The 15,459-nt window shown below is 52.3% G+C and overlaps 11 protein-coding genes and 1 non-coding gene across 12 annotated transcripts; 6 read left to right on the forward strand and 6 right to left on the reverse strand.

Moving 5' to 3' along the window:
* Nucleotides 1-36: 36 nt before the first annotated feature.
* On the reverse strand, nucleotides 37-2,696 carry OGAPODRAFT_17425 (uncharacterized protein). The gene has a single exon (XM_018355107.1). It carries the CDS (start codon nucleotides 1,485-1,487, stop codon nucleotides 120-122), a length of 1,368 nt encoding a protein of 455 aa, XP_018208692.1. The 5' UTR covers nucleotides 1,488-2,696; the 3' UTR covers nucleotides 37-119.
* OGAPODRAFT_10379 (uncharacterized protein) lies at nucleotides 2,289-2,720 on the reverse strand (the record flags this gene model as incomplete). The annotated part of the gene is made up of 1 exon (XM_018353203.1): nucleotides 2,289-2,720. One exon carries the CDS (start codon nucleotides 2,718-2,720, stop codon nucleotides 2,289-2,291), a length of 432 nt encoding a protein of 143 aa, XP_018208693.1.
* Nucleotides 2,721-2,797: 77 nt separating this feature from the next.
* Nucleotides 2,798-3,763, forward strand: OGAPODRAFT_10380 (uncharacterized protein; the record flags this gene model as incomplete). The annotated part of the gene is made up of 1 exon (XM_018353206.1): nucleotides 2,798-3,763. One exon carries the CDS (start codon nucleotides 2,798-2,800, stop codon nucleotides 3,761-3,763), a length of 966 nt encoding a protein of 321 aa, XP_018208694.1.
* On the forward strand, nucleotides 2,826-6,669 carry OGAPODRAFT_17426 (uncharacterized protein). The gene has a single exon (XM_018355108.1). The coding sequence runs from the start codon at nucleotides 3,838-3,840 to the stop codon at nucleotides 5,323-5,325; it is 1,488 nt and encodes a 495-aa protein (XP_018208695.1). The 5' UTR covers nucleotides 2,826-3,837; the 3' UTR covers nucleotides 5,326-6,669.
* OGAPODRAFT_t78 lies at nucleotides 3,761-3,832 on the reverse strand. Its single transcript has one exon. It is a non-coding gene; the product is annotated as a tRNA-Met (tRNA).
* OGAPODRAFT_14776 (uncharacterized protein) lies at nucleotides 5,459-6,676 on the forward strand (the record flags this gene model as incomplete). The annotated part of the gene is made up of 1 exon (XM_018353435.1): nucleotides 5,459-6,676. One exon carries the CDS (start codon nucleotides 5,459-5,461, stop codon nucleotides 6,674-6,676), a length of 1,218 nt encoding a protein of 405 aa, XP_018208696.1.
* A 59-nt stretch (nucleotides 6,677-6,735) lies between these two features.
* On the forward strand, nucleotides 6,736-7,703 carry OGAPODRAFT_95867 (uncharacterized protein; the record flags this gene model as incomplete). Its single annotated transcript, XM_018357832.1, has 2 exons — nucleotides 6,736-6,783; nucleotides 6,816-7,703. 2 exons carry the CDS (start codon nucleotides 6,736-6,738, stop codon nucleotides 7,701-7,703), a joined length of 936 nt encoding a protein of 311 aa, XP_018208697.1.
* Nucleotides 7,704-7,732: 29 nt separating this feature from the next.
* On the forward strand, nucleotides 7,733-8,785 carry OGAPODRAFT_95868 (uncharacterized protein; the record flags this gene model as incomplete). The annotated part of the gene is made up of 1 exon (XM_018357833.1): nucleotides 7,733-8,785. The coding sequence occupies one exon, from the start codon at nucleotides 7,733-7,735 to the stop codon at nucleotides 8,783-8,785; it is 1,053 nt and encodes a 350-aa protein (XP_018208698.1).
* Nucleotides 8,786-8,802: 17 nt separating this feature from the next.
* On the reverse strand, nucleotides 8,803-9,705 carry OGAPODRAFT_78109 (uncharacterized protein; the record flags this gene model as incomplete). The annotated part of the gene is made up of 1 exon (XM_018356418.1): nucleotides 8,803-9,705. One exon carries the CDS (start codon nucleotides 9,703-9,705, stop codon nucleotides 8,803-8,805), a length of 903 nt encoding a protein of 300 aa, XP_018208699.1.
* Nucleotides 9,706-9,759: 54 nt separating this feature from the next.
* OGAPODRAFT_95870 (uncharacterized protein) lies at nucleotides 9,760-15,383 on the forward strand (the record flags this gene model as incomplete). Its single annotated transcript, XM_018357834.1, has 1 exon — nucleotides 9,760-15,383. One exon carries the CDS (start codon nucleotides 9,760-9,762, stop codon nucleotides 11,635-11,637), a length of 1,878 nt encoding a protein of 625 aa, XP_018208700.1. The 3' UTR covers nucleotides 11,638-15,383.
* OGAPODRAFT_17427 (uncharacterized protein) lies at nucleotides 9,787-15,383 on the reverse strand. Its single transcript, XM_018355109.1, has one exon. The coding sequence runs from the start codon at nucleotides 15,357-15,359 to the stop codon at nucleotides 13,524-13,526; it is 1,836 nt and encodes a 611-aa protein (XP_018208701.1). The 5' UTR covers nucleotides 15,360-15,383; the 3' UTR covers nucleotides 9,787-13,523.
* On the reverse strand, nucleotides 11,683-13,410 carry OGAPODRAFT_10387 (uncharacterized protein; the record flags this gene model as incomplete). The annotated part of the gene is made up of 1 exon (XM_018353207.1): nucleotides 11,683-13,410. One exon carries the CDS (start codon nucleotides 13,408-13,410, stop codon nucleotides 11,683-11,685), a length of 1,728 nt encoding a protein of 575 aa, XP_018208702.1.
* Nucleotides 15,384-15,459: the final 76 nt, after the last annotated feature.

Raw genomic sequence — 15,459 nt, forward strand, 5'->3', positions numbered from 1 at the left:
CCAATAAAAGATAACCTAAAAAGTAATCCCTAAAATAATGTGCCCATTAAAAAATATAAAAATAATTACTTCAAATCTACGGTAGCTGCGAAAATCAAGCGTTGTTGTATAATTGGTTATCAAATACTGGCAGTAGATCCAGACTTGTTGAGCCATCCAGACACAGTGTCGGTGTCGAGAGAGTCGCTGAAGTCGACGTCGTCGTCAAGCACAACAATGTGGACCTCTCCGTCGTTGAAAATGGCAGCAGCCTTCATGGAGGAGTCCGTAGGTCTCTGGAAGTAGTCCTGCGATCCTCCTCCGCCAGAGGAAGAGCCGTTGTCGCCCTGGCCATCATGGAGGTGAGAGATCAGCTTGTCGGAGCCAGAAGAAAGAATCTCAAACAGATCTAGCTCTCCGCATCCAGTCGACCAGCAAGAGCAGTCGGCGCTGCCGTATTGAAGAGTCCTTGGAATCTTGGCGTTGAGCAGCCAGATAGCCGGCATGTCGTAGTTGGTGGTGGCAGAGTCGGTGGCAGTAGGCATTTGGAACTCAAACACAAACATCTTGGTAGCACCGGCAAAACCGTGGTAGGCCGGGATGCCGGATCTGTAGTAGCCACAGTCTCCAGCAGAAGAGTCGTCACAATCCACGCCAGACATGATTAGGAACTCGACGTTCGAGTCGACGGTGACCTCATCGAGAGCGACGCTGGAAGAAGAGGCAGACTTACCGTCGGAACCGCAGTAGGAGATCGAGTTACCGAAGCAGTAGGAGAAAGTGCCGGATCCAGAACCACCCAGGTGATTGAGGAAGGTGACATTGTCTTTGGAGCCTGGAGTAAAGTAGGAAGATCTGCTCCATCCGGATCCAGAAGAAGATGATGAGGAGGTGGACGTGGACGTGGCCGAAGAGGAGGATGACGAGCTGGAGGAGCTACTCTCGGAGGTGCTCTTAGAGGAGGACTCGTCGTTTCCGTAAGAAGTAGGAGCAGCTTCTGCGGTCGAAGAGGCAGCGCTTTCGCTGGTGATGACCTTCATCTCTGCAGTGGATGCACTGGTGGTACCGCTGATCGTGTTGCCGTTCTGGTCGACGTACACGGTCGCGGTGACAGAAACGTAGTCAACAGCTCTTCTGTGGTGATGATGAGCATGGACAGTGGTTTGGCATTCCTCTTCCTCTTCATCTCTCTTCACCTTGGAAGAGGAAGACGATGGGTAGTAGACGCCGAATTGCAGCAACTTCAAAGGACCTCTGAAGTGCACAGAAAGTTCCTCGTCCAAAGGCGACATGGTACCAGAGAACGACTTGGTCTCGGAGGAACACTGGCACGAGGACTCGTCGATGTTGGTGACGTCAGAGTAAGAGCCAGAGTAGCCGATACCTTCGTAGACGATGGCGTTTGTCTGGGAACAGTAGTAGTTGCCGTCCTCGTACGAGCATCCGGCATGGGCAGTGGCCCAGATGGCTGAAAACACGGTAAGGAGCGTAGCTTTGTTGAATAACATGGTCTGGAGATATTAAAGGAATGAATACCAGACAAAGTTCACAGTGAAAACACTTTTTAGACGATTCTCAGGGAAAGCGCAGTTTATTTTAACAAGTACAAAGCATTCGTCCAAGCTTCAGACTTGTTTCTTAGAAGGGATGGCCAAGCACGGGTCGTGCGTGGATCGAGATTTCTGCATGAGAATGGTTTTTTTTTTCAGTTTGGAGGAGGCTGGATTTGGAAACTTCCAAACACGATGAAACTGTAGCGCGTTTCAGCGTGCTCAGCCTCACACCCGTGCACCGTGTCCCGGCAAAAGTTGCAGCCAAGATGCCCCCAAATTGGAGCGGCTGCTCAGCCATCTCTCACAAGTGTGCAATTCTATCGCTGTTTGATCGTCTGGTCCCGCTCCCGACTGTCGCCAGTCTAGATTCCTCGGAGTGGTCATCCGCTCTTTCCTTTTTCTATTGTGCGAGCAGCCCAAATCATCCTGATTGCCGAAAACGAGCCTAAAATTTTTCATGGGTCCCCAGAACCCGCAGCTTCCACCTGGTTCATGCACTGATTTTGCACGGGCCAGCCAGATGCGAGTTGAAGTTCTATTGTATCCGGTGAATCTTATTGCCCTCATGCATCTAATTTGCGCAAGATACTATTGTTGAGCACTGTTTAGCCAGTCGTCTGTGCAATGACGAGTCCTCTGATGGCCCAAACAAGGCAGTCTGTAGCAAATCTGCTCCATCTGCTTCCTTCCGTATTGAGCCATACCATAATTACCGTTGAACCAATTGTTTCACTATTGTAGCAAGTTCTTTCCTTTTTACTTCCGCACCCTTCCTCCCAGACATTTGTCGATGTGGGCAGCAAAACGCCCACCGGCAATCTTTCTCTCGCAATTAAGACACTGGAAGTAGGCATCTGAGCCGTTGGCGCTTTTCGGAAATATCTCTTTGCCATTCTGTAGAAAGCCTAGTCTGCCGATATCTGGGATAGATCCGTTTTCGCCAGACTGTGGTGTCGCCGCCGCTGATGACTGGCTCGACCCACTGGCCGAGTTGCCAATATTTTGTCGCACTTTCTTTACCAGCCCTGCAGCGGTCTCCCCTTCGTCTACCAGCCCCGGCTGGGCAATTCCATACTCCTGTCGTAGCACCTTCTCATCCAAAATCGACCTGCTGATGATCTCGCTCGCAATCTCCAGCAGCATGTCCTCCAGAATAGAAATACATACGGACGAATAAGTCACCGTCATGGTTTGATCTAATTTGAGAAAAATTATCTTCAATGCGTGCAAGGGTGCCTCGAAAATATTTATAAAACTATTATTCTATGTCATATTTGGACCAAGAAGAAGTGCCCGACTGGACCTTGTTAGCAGAGCTCGCCACGAAGCGCGGTCACAAGAGCTTCGAGCCGGTCTACGAAGGTAGCACCCTTTCACAGTACGACGTCGATGCCCTCGAGAAACATCGGAGCATCATGTACCATGCGTTGTGCCAGCCGCGCGGATTCCTCTCCCAGCCAGAAAAGCTCATCTCCTCCACCATTAGATTGGGAACAGGAGCATATATTGATCAGCCAAGAGGCAAGTATTTGGAGACGATGGGGAGAATGGACCGGTCTGGAAGATGCCATTTGAACTTCGAGGAGGCACTTTATCTGGTGGAAAGAGGAACCTGCGTGGCAAAGAAGGAGAACTCTGAAGGTATTTTGTCATTACAAGAAGTCTACGGCATTCTTATCACCAATTCAGAACAGTACGATCAGCTACTTGTATACTCTCTGCTTAAGAGAAACGGATACATAGTCCTGCGTGCAACGCAACATACTTCGGAGTGCCATGACTCCACTCGATTCCGCTATGGCTCGGTGTTCTTGAACTTTGTGGTATCGCTTTTTGGACTCAAATTCCTCCCTTTCCGCTCGATTTTCAACTACCTACACTCGCTCATAGCTCCCAAAAAATTCCAACCGAGCCCGACGCCCAATTGGCAGCCAGTTTATGACATCTGGAAGCCTTTCAAGGGCTTCAAAAAAAGCATGCCGCCGGTTCCGCATTTCCAGGTGGTCATTGTGTCTGCAACGGATCAAATGCCAGAAATTGAGACCATCAAACAGCATTTGCACGAGTCGCCGTCTTTGCTGGTGGCAGTTGTTGACAACGGCATCGTGAACTTCTATAACCTCGCACAGATGGACTTAAATCGGTTGGGGATCGCTTGGAAGGACTCCTGGGGGTACAACCGCACTCTCTGGTCTCTCGCTCGCAGTCTACTTATAGGTCAAAAAAAATAGCACCGGTTGGTTTCGATCCAACGACATCAGGGTTATGAGCCCTGCGCGCTTCCACTGCGCCACGGTGCTTAATAATGTCAAATCGTGGCCTCCACTCCCCAAGTGGTTGCGCCTTGTGCGGCACCACTCCGATACGTCATACCACTGACAGAATCTTTTTAACTCTGCAATCAATGACGGTCCAGGACACAAAGCAGAACAGGAACCTGTTCTCGAAAATCAAACACTCGCTACAGGCGGGCCACAAGCATAGCCGCTCGTTTTCGGCGCTGGATTCGCTCCAGGCCAGCCGTCAACATCCACCGAATGGGTCTCAACTAATCTCCAAGTTCCCCGTCTACAATCCGTACGGGATCAACAATCGCCACTCCTACTCGGTGCAGCTCGCCTCCCCGTCTCTGGATGGCACTACGGACAGCCCCGTCATGCTACCGTATCCAATAGACTCGCCGAGAGACCACGTTCCACAACCTTTCCAGAACGAAATAGAAGACCTAGACCAGATGTACGAAATCGTCGGATCAGGCAGTTTCCTCGGGTCAGGAGGTTCGTCGACCATACGCAAGTTGCAGAGAAGGACCGACAAGAAATTAGCGGCTCTCAAAGTGTTTAATGTGTTCAAAGACGAGGCCCCCGGATCGTACTACCGCAGGGTTGCTCACGAGTACATCATCACAAAAAGCTTAGCACATGTTCACGTAATCACGGTGTACGAACTTGTTCGATTGCCCCCGATACTGTCCCGAAATTGGGGGATGGTTATGGAGTACTATCCGCACGATCTGTACAATATTTTGCGCCAGCCGCACTGGCAGGCCATAAGTCTTGGCGAAAAACTGTGCTACTTCAAACAGCTCGTGTTCGGGCTCTACCATTTGCATTTGCACGACATTGTGCATCTAGACCTCAAGCCGGGCAACATCCTCCTCGAACACGGTGTGCTCAAGATCACAGACTTTGGCTGTGGCGACTACGGCCACGTGCGTCCGGGCAGGTTCGAATCTGGTGTACGGATGTGCGATAAGATACTGGGCACGCCGCCGTTCCAGAGTCCGGAGGTCACGATGCTGCGCAACGCGAAGGGCCACTATGACCCGTTCAAGGCCGATTGCTGGTCGTTGGGGATGATGCTGTTTTCGATTGTGAAGGGCCGAGTGCCGTTCAAGGAGGCCCAACGGCTTGACAAGGACTACGCCGATTACGAGCACGAGTCGCGCTGGTACAAGGATCTCAACCCGTCATTTGTGCACAACGACGCGAACAAAGTTCCAAACAGAGGCCCGCTCGCACACGAATTGCCGCACGGACAGTTGACGCGTCTTTTTTGGAGACTGTGTGATCCGGTGCCTGCTACGCGAATGACCATGAAAGAAGTTTTTGCGAGCGATTATTTCCAGAAAATAGCAATGTGTTTCAAAGAGGTGACACACGGTGACGGTGTGAGCATTCTCGACGAGACGGGCACGGTGATCGAGAGCTCGGGGCTCGGTGTTGTAGCCGAGGTGCACGACGTGCACCTGGCGATTGGGTGTCGTATTGAAAAGCATTTGCATGATATCTAGGGCGGTCGATCGACGCGTCGCAAACGGTAGGGGCCGCTCCAAAAAAGAAAAATTATAATCGTGCAATTTTGACGACTAGTGACCAATGGACCTGAAAAACCTAATTTCCAACGACGAGATGTCGGCGCCGAACATGTCTCGCACCAATTCGCAGCAGCGAATGTCCATTCACGATCTGATGAACTCCGACGACGGCGCTATTCGCCAAAGAACCAGCATCACAAACCTGACTAACGACTTGGACGTCGACATGAACGGCAAGAAAACAATGACTCGGTCGCGCAGAATGTCGTCCGCAACGTCGAGCGACGCCGACGCTTCGTCCTCGAGAAGCCTCAATTCGTCGTTCCAGGACCACTCACAACCACTGGAGGAGCTAAAGGAAAACAAAGAGCCAAAGGCGACTGGCGGGACCAGAAAGCCAAGACGGTATGCCGAGAAGCCTGTTTGGGCCAAGGACTATGTGCCCACAGTGCGAAAGAGCGTCCGCAAGCCTGTGCTCACCACTGCAGCCACTAAGCTCAGTGTAGCGTCGATTACGGGGACCATTCCGAGAAACGATTTCAACAAGGTTGTCACCGAGTGGATATGGGCGAACGTGGAGGGCGTGCGCCACGAGTATGCTTCACGGGAGCCGGTGGACAGGTATCTTGAGCTGGAGCTGAAAATGGGCCATATCTGGGACAAAGTGAAGGACAAGCGTCTGCGATTGCCCGTGAACTGCGAGACGATTTTGAACGTGGACTTTTTCCAGAGCGAGTGTTTTTTCCGCTCTGGCGTGCCGGCCCAGCAGTTCCACGATCTCAAAGCGTTCATTGCCAAGCTTGCACAGGAAAAAAACCATAACAGAGGCAACCGGTTTGTGGTGGAAAATTCGCACTGCGTGGACCTGATTGCGCACGAAAGAAAGCGCAACGAGAAACCGTCGACGGGCCGTGTGTCTGTGGATGTCAAGACCAAGAGACGCATGACCAGTGTGCACAAGCAGAGGGTAGCCGACCTGGTGATGTATCTTCCAAACTCGCTTTACGACATCCGGTTGTCGATGTCGCTGGAATTGCCGTACGAGATGAACGACGCCGCGTTTGAGAGCTTCCAGCAACGGGTTGAACTGCGTCGCGACAAGGAGCGTGTGAGTTACACGCATCCGGCCACGTTCACCAAGATCGACATGACCAAGGTGAAGGAGAACGGGACCGTGAAGCATGAGGTGGAGCTGGAGCTGGACGTAAGAGAGCTTCTCAGAAGTATGGCCAAGGTGGCCGAGGACCCATTGTACTACATCGACTTGGTCCAGGCGTTTTTGGACAACGGGCGCATAATAAGTAGACAGCTTAGTATACAGGACTGACTGAAATAAAAAAAAAAAATACGGCTGTGGATCATCTATTTTTTGTTATTTTATTTTCCATGTCGCTGGCCGTTCTAGCCACCATTGCCGCAGGTCTGGCCATAAGCGTATGTACTTGCTCCGCCCATACTAACTTCAGGTGTACCTCGTGGTGTTTCTTCTCAGGCACAGCCCGAGAAAGCCCTACGACAGCGAATTGGAATACATAACAAACGGCACCGCTGGTCGATTCAAGCTTCCGCCACGCAACTCGCCTCCCAGTGAGAATATCGAGGTTTCTGTCGTGGTGCCCTGTTTCAACGAGCACGGCCGGCTCCGTGCCATGCTTGCCGAGTGCATCGAGCATCTGGAGGCTCGATTTCCTGGTCAGTACGAGATCATCATTGTGGATGACGGTTCGAACGACGGGACGGCGCAGTACGCTGTGGAGCTGGCTGCGGAGCTGGGACTGAGGCCGCATGTGTTGCGCGTGGTGCAATTTGTGAAAAACCGTGGCAAGGGCGGCGCCGTGACCCACGGGATGCAGTTTAGCCGGGGGAAGTATGCCATTTTCGCTGACGCAGACGGAGCGTCGAAATTCAGCGACTTGGACAAGCTGCTCGAAAGTATCCGGCGACTAGACAGGAACGAGCCTGAAACGCGTGCTGCGGTTGCCATTGGCTCCAGAGCACACATGGTGAACACAGACGCGGTGGTGAAACGGTCATTTGTGCGCAACTTTCTTATGTATGCTTTGCACGCTCTGGTGTTTGTTTTTGGCATTCGCACCATCAAAGACACGCAGTGCGGCTTTAAGCTCTTCAACAAGGCAGCCGTCGCCAAGATCTTCCCCAAAATGCACACCGAGGGCTGGATATTTGACGTTGAGCTGCTGATCCTCGCCATCAACCAGCATATCCCTGTTGACGAGATCGCGATCAGCTGGCACGAGGTTGACGGCTCCAAGATGGTCCTTGCGCGGGACTCCATTACCATGGCGATTGATCTCGTTGTGACCCGTCTGGCGTATATTTTTGGTATATACTGAATAGAGTATTTTTTTTCAATTATTTTACTATGGCCAGTTACATCTCAACGGGCGGTCTGCGCATGGTGCCGCCTTATTATCGCCAGTGTGTCACCACGGTGAAAGAGCGATGGCGCAACAGATTGCTGCTGGACGTGCTTACGACTGAGTTTCGCGAGTTTTCAGAAAATCAGCATCTCCAAAGGATCAAAGACAATCAAGTAATAGTGCAGCGCAGAATTAAGCAGCAAACGCTCGAGCTGAGACAGGAACAGCTGTTGTCTGAACACCTCAGACAGGGCGACGTGATTGTGCGCCATGTACACGTTCACGAGCCGCCTATAGTGGACGCAAAAATACAGACTGTGTATGAAGACGACGAGGTGCTTGTGGTGAACAAGCCCGCCGGAATGCCGATCCATCCCGTGCAAAACTTTTATTACAACACGATGGTGGAGATTCTGAAGCACGAGAGGGGCCTAAGCGAGCTCAGGCCGTGTTTCCGGCTGGACAAGGTGACGAGCGGGATCTGCATTCTGGCCAAGAGCGTCGCAAAGGCCAAGGAGATCCAGGCAGCGATCAAAAATAAACAGGTGCGCAAGGTTTACGTGGCGCGTGTGGCGGGAAAGTTTCCGGAATCTCTGGTCTGCAAGGATGATGTGGTTATCGTCGAGACGAAACGAGGATTCAAAGACGGGATCGACCGCAAACCTGCTACCACAGAGTTCAAAAGGCTGAAATACTCATCTCTCCTGGATGAGAGCATTGTGGAATGCCGGCCGTTGACGGGCAGAACACACCAGATCCGAATTCACCTTCGAAACCTCGGCTTTCCGATTTCCAACGACCAGCTCTACAGACACGGACTTTTGGCTACCAACGAAGACTACTCCGACCCGGACGTTTTTCAGCGGATCGCAAAGGAGGCACAAAACTCACGCGAGAAACAGCAGACTGATGAATTCTGCGAAGAGTGCGGAAAACGGCTCTTCAAGAGGCCGGAGCCCGAAAAACTTATGCTCTATTTGCATGCCATAGGATACTACCACGAGGAAAATAAATGGGCATACGTCACCGAACACCCGGAATGGATCAATATATAGCGGCCGCCGCGCTATCCTCATTTCTGACGGACCAAAGGGGGCAGTCCGTAGACCTCAGACACGGTGTTGATTTTTGCCCAGTCCATACGGGCTTTTGGTTCGGGAGCTGCTCCGTAGCGACGCACATACTCCAGACTCTTCCGGATGTGGAATTCGAGATTTTCGAAGTCCTGGTTCAGCACCGGACGCAAGTATAGCTGGAAGCGGTACAGGCCATCCCATTTCTCTATCATGTTGTTGGCTGTGAAATGTTGGAAGAAGGTTTTACGGTAGAACTTGGAAGTTTTTGTGCGGTGCACCGATAGAATAAACGGATAGTAATTTGCCGCGTCTTTGCTCACGTTGTTGTCGAGCTTCACGCTGCGCGACGCAGGCGTGTTGAGGAACGCGTTGTTGTCGAACTGAAGCATCACTCCCGGCCGGGACTTGCGTATCTGGCCCATGTAGTAGGACTCTGGATAGTACGTCAATGCGAAATAGTCGCACTTGTAAGCGGGTCTGATGCGTCCAATGCGCGTGTCCATGGCGATCGAGTACAACGAGGCCTGAACGCCCCTGAGTTGCTGGTAGTTCTCGGCTATGGGGGTGTCTTTAGTCACGTATCCGAGCGGTGAGTCAGGAACCTGTCCCGACACCCTGTCGAGATCCTGTTGCGATATCTCGTACTTTTTAGGGTCAAAGTGGAACCACGGTACTTTATGTATTGGCTCGTACTTGTGCGATATCGTCTCAAACTTCGAAACCTCAGCAACTAGGTTTGGTCGCTCCCGTTTGATGCCCAGCCGTCCAAACACCTTGTCCAGCGCCAATCCCAACTCCTCGTTTGCCCGCCCCACAAGCTTTCCCGTGTCCACCTCAACGGTTCCCAAAAATTTCACCAGCGCTCGCACCTGTCCTGGTTTTAAAATGCTCTTTCCCATAGGGAAAAAATAGAGCTTCGCATATTTTTTTAATTTATTTATTCCATTAGTCTTATGAGTGCCCCTGCTTATATGAAAAGAGGCAACGTTCCTTTGCAGGATTCGGGCGCCGCAATGGGGAACTTGAATCCGATGTCAGCGGCTGGCCAGCCAGCAAACCCCTATTTCACATTCACGGCCGCGTCTCCCAACGCTCACCAGAATCCCCAGCTGCCCATGCCGGCGAGAAAAAGAATCTGGGTCAAACGTCCCGGGGGCAACGCCACAACGCTGTTTGTTGGTCCTGGAGACCTTGTGGACGACGTCAAGTCTCAAATAATGCTCAAGTTCCCTACTACACTGGCACAGCAGTTCGACCCGTCAGAGCTCATCTTGAAACTGGAGGTCCCGTCCGTTTCGTCTCCGTCCGCCGCCGCGTTCAGTGTTCCGTCTAGCCACACTCAGCGCGACCCCACGTACCAGAGCTCGCCGCTAACGGCCCAGAACGCCACGTTTGCGCCAAAAACTATCATGAGCCGTTCCAGCAGCACCAACTTACAAGGCAACAAAATGTCCAAAATGAGGCCTCACGCGGCTGCCGGGGAGAATCCCTCGCACCACGCGCACCCGGTGTCGCCGATTCCTGTGTCCGCGTCCAAATCGTCGCTGTTGAACCACAGCGACGTCTCAGCAACAGACAGGGTGCCCGAAACGGCTCACAGACCGTCGCCCCTGGGCCATACCAAAGCCCACACCAAACCGCGTACTACCACCATAGTTCTGGAGCCCGATGCTTTCATCTGGAAAATACTGGAACAATACTTCCCGTCCGGAATGAAGCTTGAGGACTCGTTCATTATCGACACGCCGTATCCGGTAGCCGAAAAAAGATCTAGTGTCAAGACCACCGCATTCCCTCAAGTGGCTGAAACGAGTTTTTTCAACCAGACCAGCGCAGGCGCCTCGTTTAGCTCGGAAGTGAAAGACGCTGCGAACGCTCCGCCTTTCTATAGCGGCTCGCTCACAGGCAGGTCCAACCCGACAAAGACACCCCAGGATGCCGTCTTTACAGACAACAACTACTCGGGAAAGGTAGCTGTGCTGGGCGAACAAGGGCTGCCTCCTCCAAGAGAGTTCACGAGGCTAGGACGCAGCTCTGTCCAAGACCAAAATCAGTCTTCATCCACAGTGATACTTTTTCCAAAGGGCACAAGAACGGGCAGTAAGTCGCCTGCCTCGCAATATTCTAATCACGTCTCAACTCCTGGAAGAACGCCGACATTCGAGGAGACCCACGCCGCTGACGAGACTAATAAGGCTTCTGGGACTCCAGAAAGCGCTTCGTCGTCTTCGAAGCACTCTATTTTGTTGAAACACGGGCCAAAAAAGGAGGAAGTGGCCTCAGCCCTGCGTCTGAAGCAGCAGCCAAAGCCAGGAATTAATAAGATCCTGACCAACATTAACGTGCTGGTTGTGGAGGACAATCTGGTGAACCAGAAAATTCTGGCCAGACACCTAAAATCCTGTAATGTTCAGTTCAAGATCGCCAGCAACGGAGAAGAAGGCTTGCAGTTGTGGAAGGAAGGAGGCTTCCATCTTTGTTTCATGGATATCCAGCTGCCTGTGATATCGGGGATACAGGTGACGGAGGAAATTAGACGGCTGGAACGGCTCAACAGGATTGGGAACTTTGCCAACTTGTCTCTTCCGACGGAGCAGGAAGAGCTGAAGCCTGCCGATCAGCTCGACCATGAGCTGTTCCGTTCGCCGATCATCATTGTTGCGTTGACTGCGTCGACCTCGGCCGCTGACAAGCAACAAGCTCTGGCAGCTGGCTGCAACGATTATTTGACAAAGCCCGTGCAGCTGAAGTGGCTCCGGAACAAACTCACGGAATGGGGGTGCATGCAGGCGCTGATCAATTACGACCATTTCAGAAACGGCAAGGATTAAACGTTCATTCTGTCTTCTTTATTCGTTCTTTTGGCTGTACAGAATCTACAAAGGCTCTCTGGCGGTGTCAAGGTTGTTTGTCTCGCGTGCAAATGCGCCCGGAAGCGCACGTCTCGGGCTCGTTGGTTTTCTGGGGACCCGCGATTGCAAAAAGGCCTCATACTCAGAGTATGCTGGCGAGGTTGCGCCCAAAAATGACGTGGAACCGCAGCAGTCGCTGTGTTCTTCCTGTATCTGTTCTCTCAAATAAGCCATGAGCTCCAAAACCTCGGGGTTCTTATAATTCTCCAGCTCGGACTCCGGAAGCAAATATATGAGGTTGTGAGGTGTTGGTGGTGTGGAAAAGAATATCAGGACCTCTCCAAGTAGGTCGGTCTTGTATCCCGACTTGATCAGCGTGCAAATGTATTTGAACACTTTGTACTGCGGAGGAACGTGGGGAGTCATCTTCCAGGCGGCAAACTTCCTGTCGACCTTCAGATGTCTGGACGCGGGATATTTCCAGCAGCACACGCTGTACTTGACCACGATCTCGATGAAGGCGCCAACCAGAATTGTCGGTATCTCGTTATCATTGATGATGAAGTCCGATTCCACCAGCTGCTCGATCAGCATGCCGTACGACATGAGGAATATGCGCGGGTTATTGAATTTTTGGAGCCCGAACGAGTTGGCCAAAAACTTGATGATCTCGAGCACTTTGGAGGCTGTGTCCAAAGAGCAGTTGAACAGGTTCAGCCGAATCATTGTCAGCTCTTTTTCAATCTCCACAACCGAGCTCTCCGAGTAGAGCGGTTTCTTAGGAAACAAAATGTCTGTAGCTAGCAATTTATTGTCGTCTCCGTCAACAAACTCCTGGATCAGGTCCAAAGGTTCTAGCTCGTAGAGCTGAACCATGGTGTACACTCTCTTGGGCTCATGTTCGAGGTGGCCGTCTGCTTCTGGGGAGTACTGTTCGTAGATGCTCATAAAGCGGGTGTTGTCTGCGGACTGCTCCACCAGGGATCTGTCATCGTTCACAAGACAGGACGTCTCGGGCGCAGCCTCGCTGGTGGCCGTATTTTTCACGGCATCGGGCGAAACGCTGCCGTGGACGACGTCGATGGGAGAGAGTTTCGAGTCGATCATCGACGACCAGGTCGGCATGTATCCGCCGTCGATCGGCGCAGAGAACTGCGTAGAGGCAGACGGTTTGCCTGGTACACCCTTGGGCGTGCCGCGCTTGGAGATCTTGTGTAGAGAGTCTTTCCAGGAGTTGAGTGTCCGCGTGACCGCTGGCGTGTGTTGCTCGGCGTCGGGAAAAGCAAGACTGGCTTTGGCCAGGTTGCGTGCTGGGCCCGGCGAAAAAGCAGATGCTCTGTTGGACGCCTCCCGCAGCGTGGCGCCGCTGTATGCGCTCCGCGGCTTGGACTCCTCGTCAAGCTCTTCGTCGTCGTCGCAGGATGTGACGTCTTTTTCGTAAAGATTGACCCGCCTGAGAAGAAGACTGTACTCTCGGTAACCAAAATAGACAGCTCCGCAGAAGACGGCCAGCAGAGTTACGAAACAGGCAATCAGAAAGACCAGTATCACAAAGTCCTTCTTCTCAAACGTGTATTTCAGCGGCTGGGCCAATTTGCTGAAAAAGGAGCTCTTCTTCAGCGACTCTGTGGCGTTTTCGGCGGCCACGGCCTCCTCGAGATAGCTGGGTTCTTTGTACTGCTTGAACTCGGTCGCCGCGTCGAAGTTGCCGCCTAGAAGATCCTCAAAGTCATCTCTTCTGATTATCCGCATGGTGGTTGCAAAAGAGCAAAAGATTGAGAGAGCGGCTGCGATGAGCGTCTAAAATAAGCTGCTCCCAAAAACCCGCACAGCCCAGATTAGGGGACTATTTTTTTTTTGGTAGCTCACTTGTTGGCTACAGGCAGGTCCTGGTAGCCGGTGTCTATGAAGGCGCGATTTAGGTACGTTTTCCACAATTTTTTTGCGCCAGCGATTTCCACGTCGTCGTCGGCGGCAACAGCGGCGGATTTCGCCAGTTTCCGCGCCATCTTCAGCCAGTCAGAGACCAGCAAGCTCTCCATTTGGTACTCGTCGTCGTCTGTCGAGTACTCCACCTGGTACTCAAATTTCCAGTTGGGATGTTTGGCCGCGTATTCCAGATCAACGTAGTACTGGGTGTATCTTTCTGGAGAAAAAAGCTGGGGTGTGTATGCGGGGCCCAGAGGCAGATCTGCCGGCATGATTGGCGGGATTGTATTGTCTTTCGACGCTTCGATGTCCAGAGTATCCTGACTATCTGCTGCGGCAAGTTCCGCGTCGAGCCGAGCGAAAAATTGCTCCCAAGGCTCATATAGTGGTTCCTCGCTGCTGTATAGCTCCGACACGTTGTACTCCCAAACACGGAAGCCAGGGTTGAATGTGGGCACCACCGACGCGCTCACGTGCGCAAAGGAGTACCGCTCGCCGTTCTTGCCGGCCTTTTTCGGGCCCTTGAGCTTGGCGTACAGTCCGTCTCTGACGTTTTCCAGATACGACACTTTTCCCGATGGAGCGTTGTCGTAGCGCCGCGAGCCGCGGTCAATCTCAAAGTCGTCGTCAAGCATCCCAAACTCCTCGTATGTTTCCAAATCGTCCTTTTCGTCGTCGTCGCCGTAGGTTTCGTAGTCCAGCTTGCCCAATCTTTTCTCAATCGTTCTCCAGGACTTTACAGAGTCCAGCGGCACAAAATGGTCGATGTTCATGTGGCCGTACAGCGATCCAATAATGATGTCTCGGTATTCGTGCTGCCAGACGCTCATTTTTGCGTGGCAGCTGTAATGAAGGTTTTTGGGCACCGGCGGAACGTGGCCGGTCAGCCAGACCTTCATGTTGCGTTTGCGCAGCTCCTTGAGCACAAAACCAAGCCACTGAAACAGCTTGTATCCGGGCTCCTTGCGGTTGTAGCAGTTGTCGCACAGCGGGTTCGATTTAAACAGGTACAGCGTGTTTATGGACACCACAGCCAGCTTGTTGGGGATGACCTCTCTGAAGAAATAGGCTCCCCTGTCGAAAGTGTGCAGCTGTTCTGTGGGGACGAAATCACGCCAGATCTTGTACAGCTCTCTAGTCTGCAACGTGGGTCCCGGAGCAAACAGGTTATGAGGATAAACGTCGTTATTACCCAGACTCGGCACGATCTTGACGCGGCGATCCAGCGGCATGATGTCCTCCTCGCCGTCGTCCATAAACACGCTGCTCATTTTCTCGGCCACTTTCTCGTTCATGGAGAATATCTCGCTCTCGTAACGTGGGTTTTTGCGGTCATTGTCGTGCCGAACGTTGTCCCCGGTCCAAACAACAAAGTCAATTTTGTCCTTCAAATTGTCCCGGATCCATTGGAGAGTCGCCTCGTAGAGCTCCAACGGCGAGTCACAGCCGCTCATCGCGTCGCCGTACCGGTGCATCACCTCGTCGGGCAGAGCCTGCTTGTCTTTGCGATGGCATTTATTCTCGAACGACGCACCAATTTTCGACAATTCGTCCGGATGGAAGTCAGTCACATGGAGAAACCGGCCGTGCAGGACGGTCTTGTCCACCACGGCGTCGCCAGCCAGTGTGGTGACTGCGATTGAGTGGTGGGGTGTCAGCCCAAGCCTATAGTACTCTTCTGCGTCGTTGTCGACTATCCCCGAGGAAATGTAGGAATAACCAGATGTGGCAGTTATGTGCACACGCCGGCTGCGCTCCAAAACCTCTAACATCCCGCCCAGGCCCAACAGGACCGCTATTACCACAACTACGTGACGAAACATAAACGTGCCAAAAACAAAAGAAGGCTGTGTAACCAAATATTTAACTCGT

The sequence above is a fragment of the Ogataea polymorpha genome, assembly GCF_001664045.1.
Source record: "Ogataea polymorpha strain NCYC 495 leu1.1 chromosome Unknown OGAPOscaffold_7, whole genome shotgun sequence".
Lineage (NCBI taxonomy): Eukaryota > Fungi > Ascomycota > Pichiomycetes > Pichiales > Pichiaceae > Ogataea > Ogataea polymorpha.

Coding starts and splice junctions, on each gene's coding strand:
- OGAPODRAFT_17425 (XM_018355107.1), bottom strand. CDS start 1,487: ATGTTATTCAACAAAGCTACGCTCCTTACCGTGTTTTCAGCCATCTGG.
- OGAPODRAFT_17426 (XM_018355108.1), top strand. CDS start 3,838: ATGTCAAATCGTGGCCTCCACTCCCCAAGTGGTTGCGCCTTGTGCGGC.
- OGAPODRAFT_17427 (XM_018355109.1), bottom strand. CDS start 15,359: ATGTTAGAGGTTTTGGAGCGCAGCCGGCGTGTGCACATAACTGCCACA.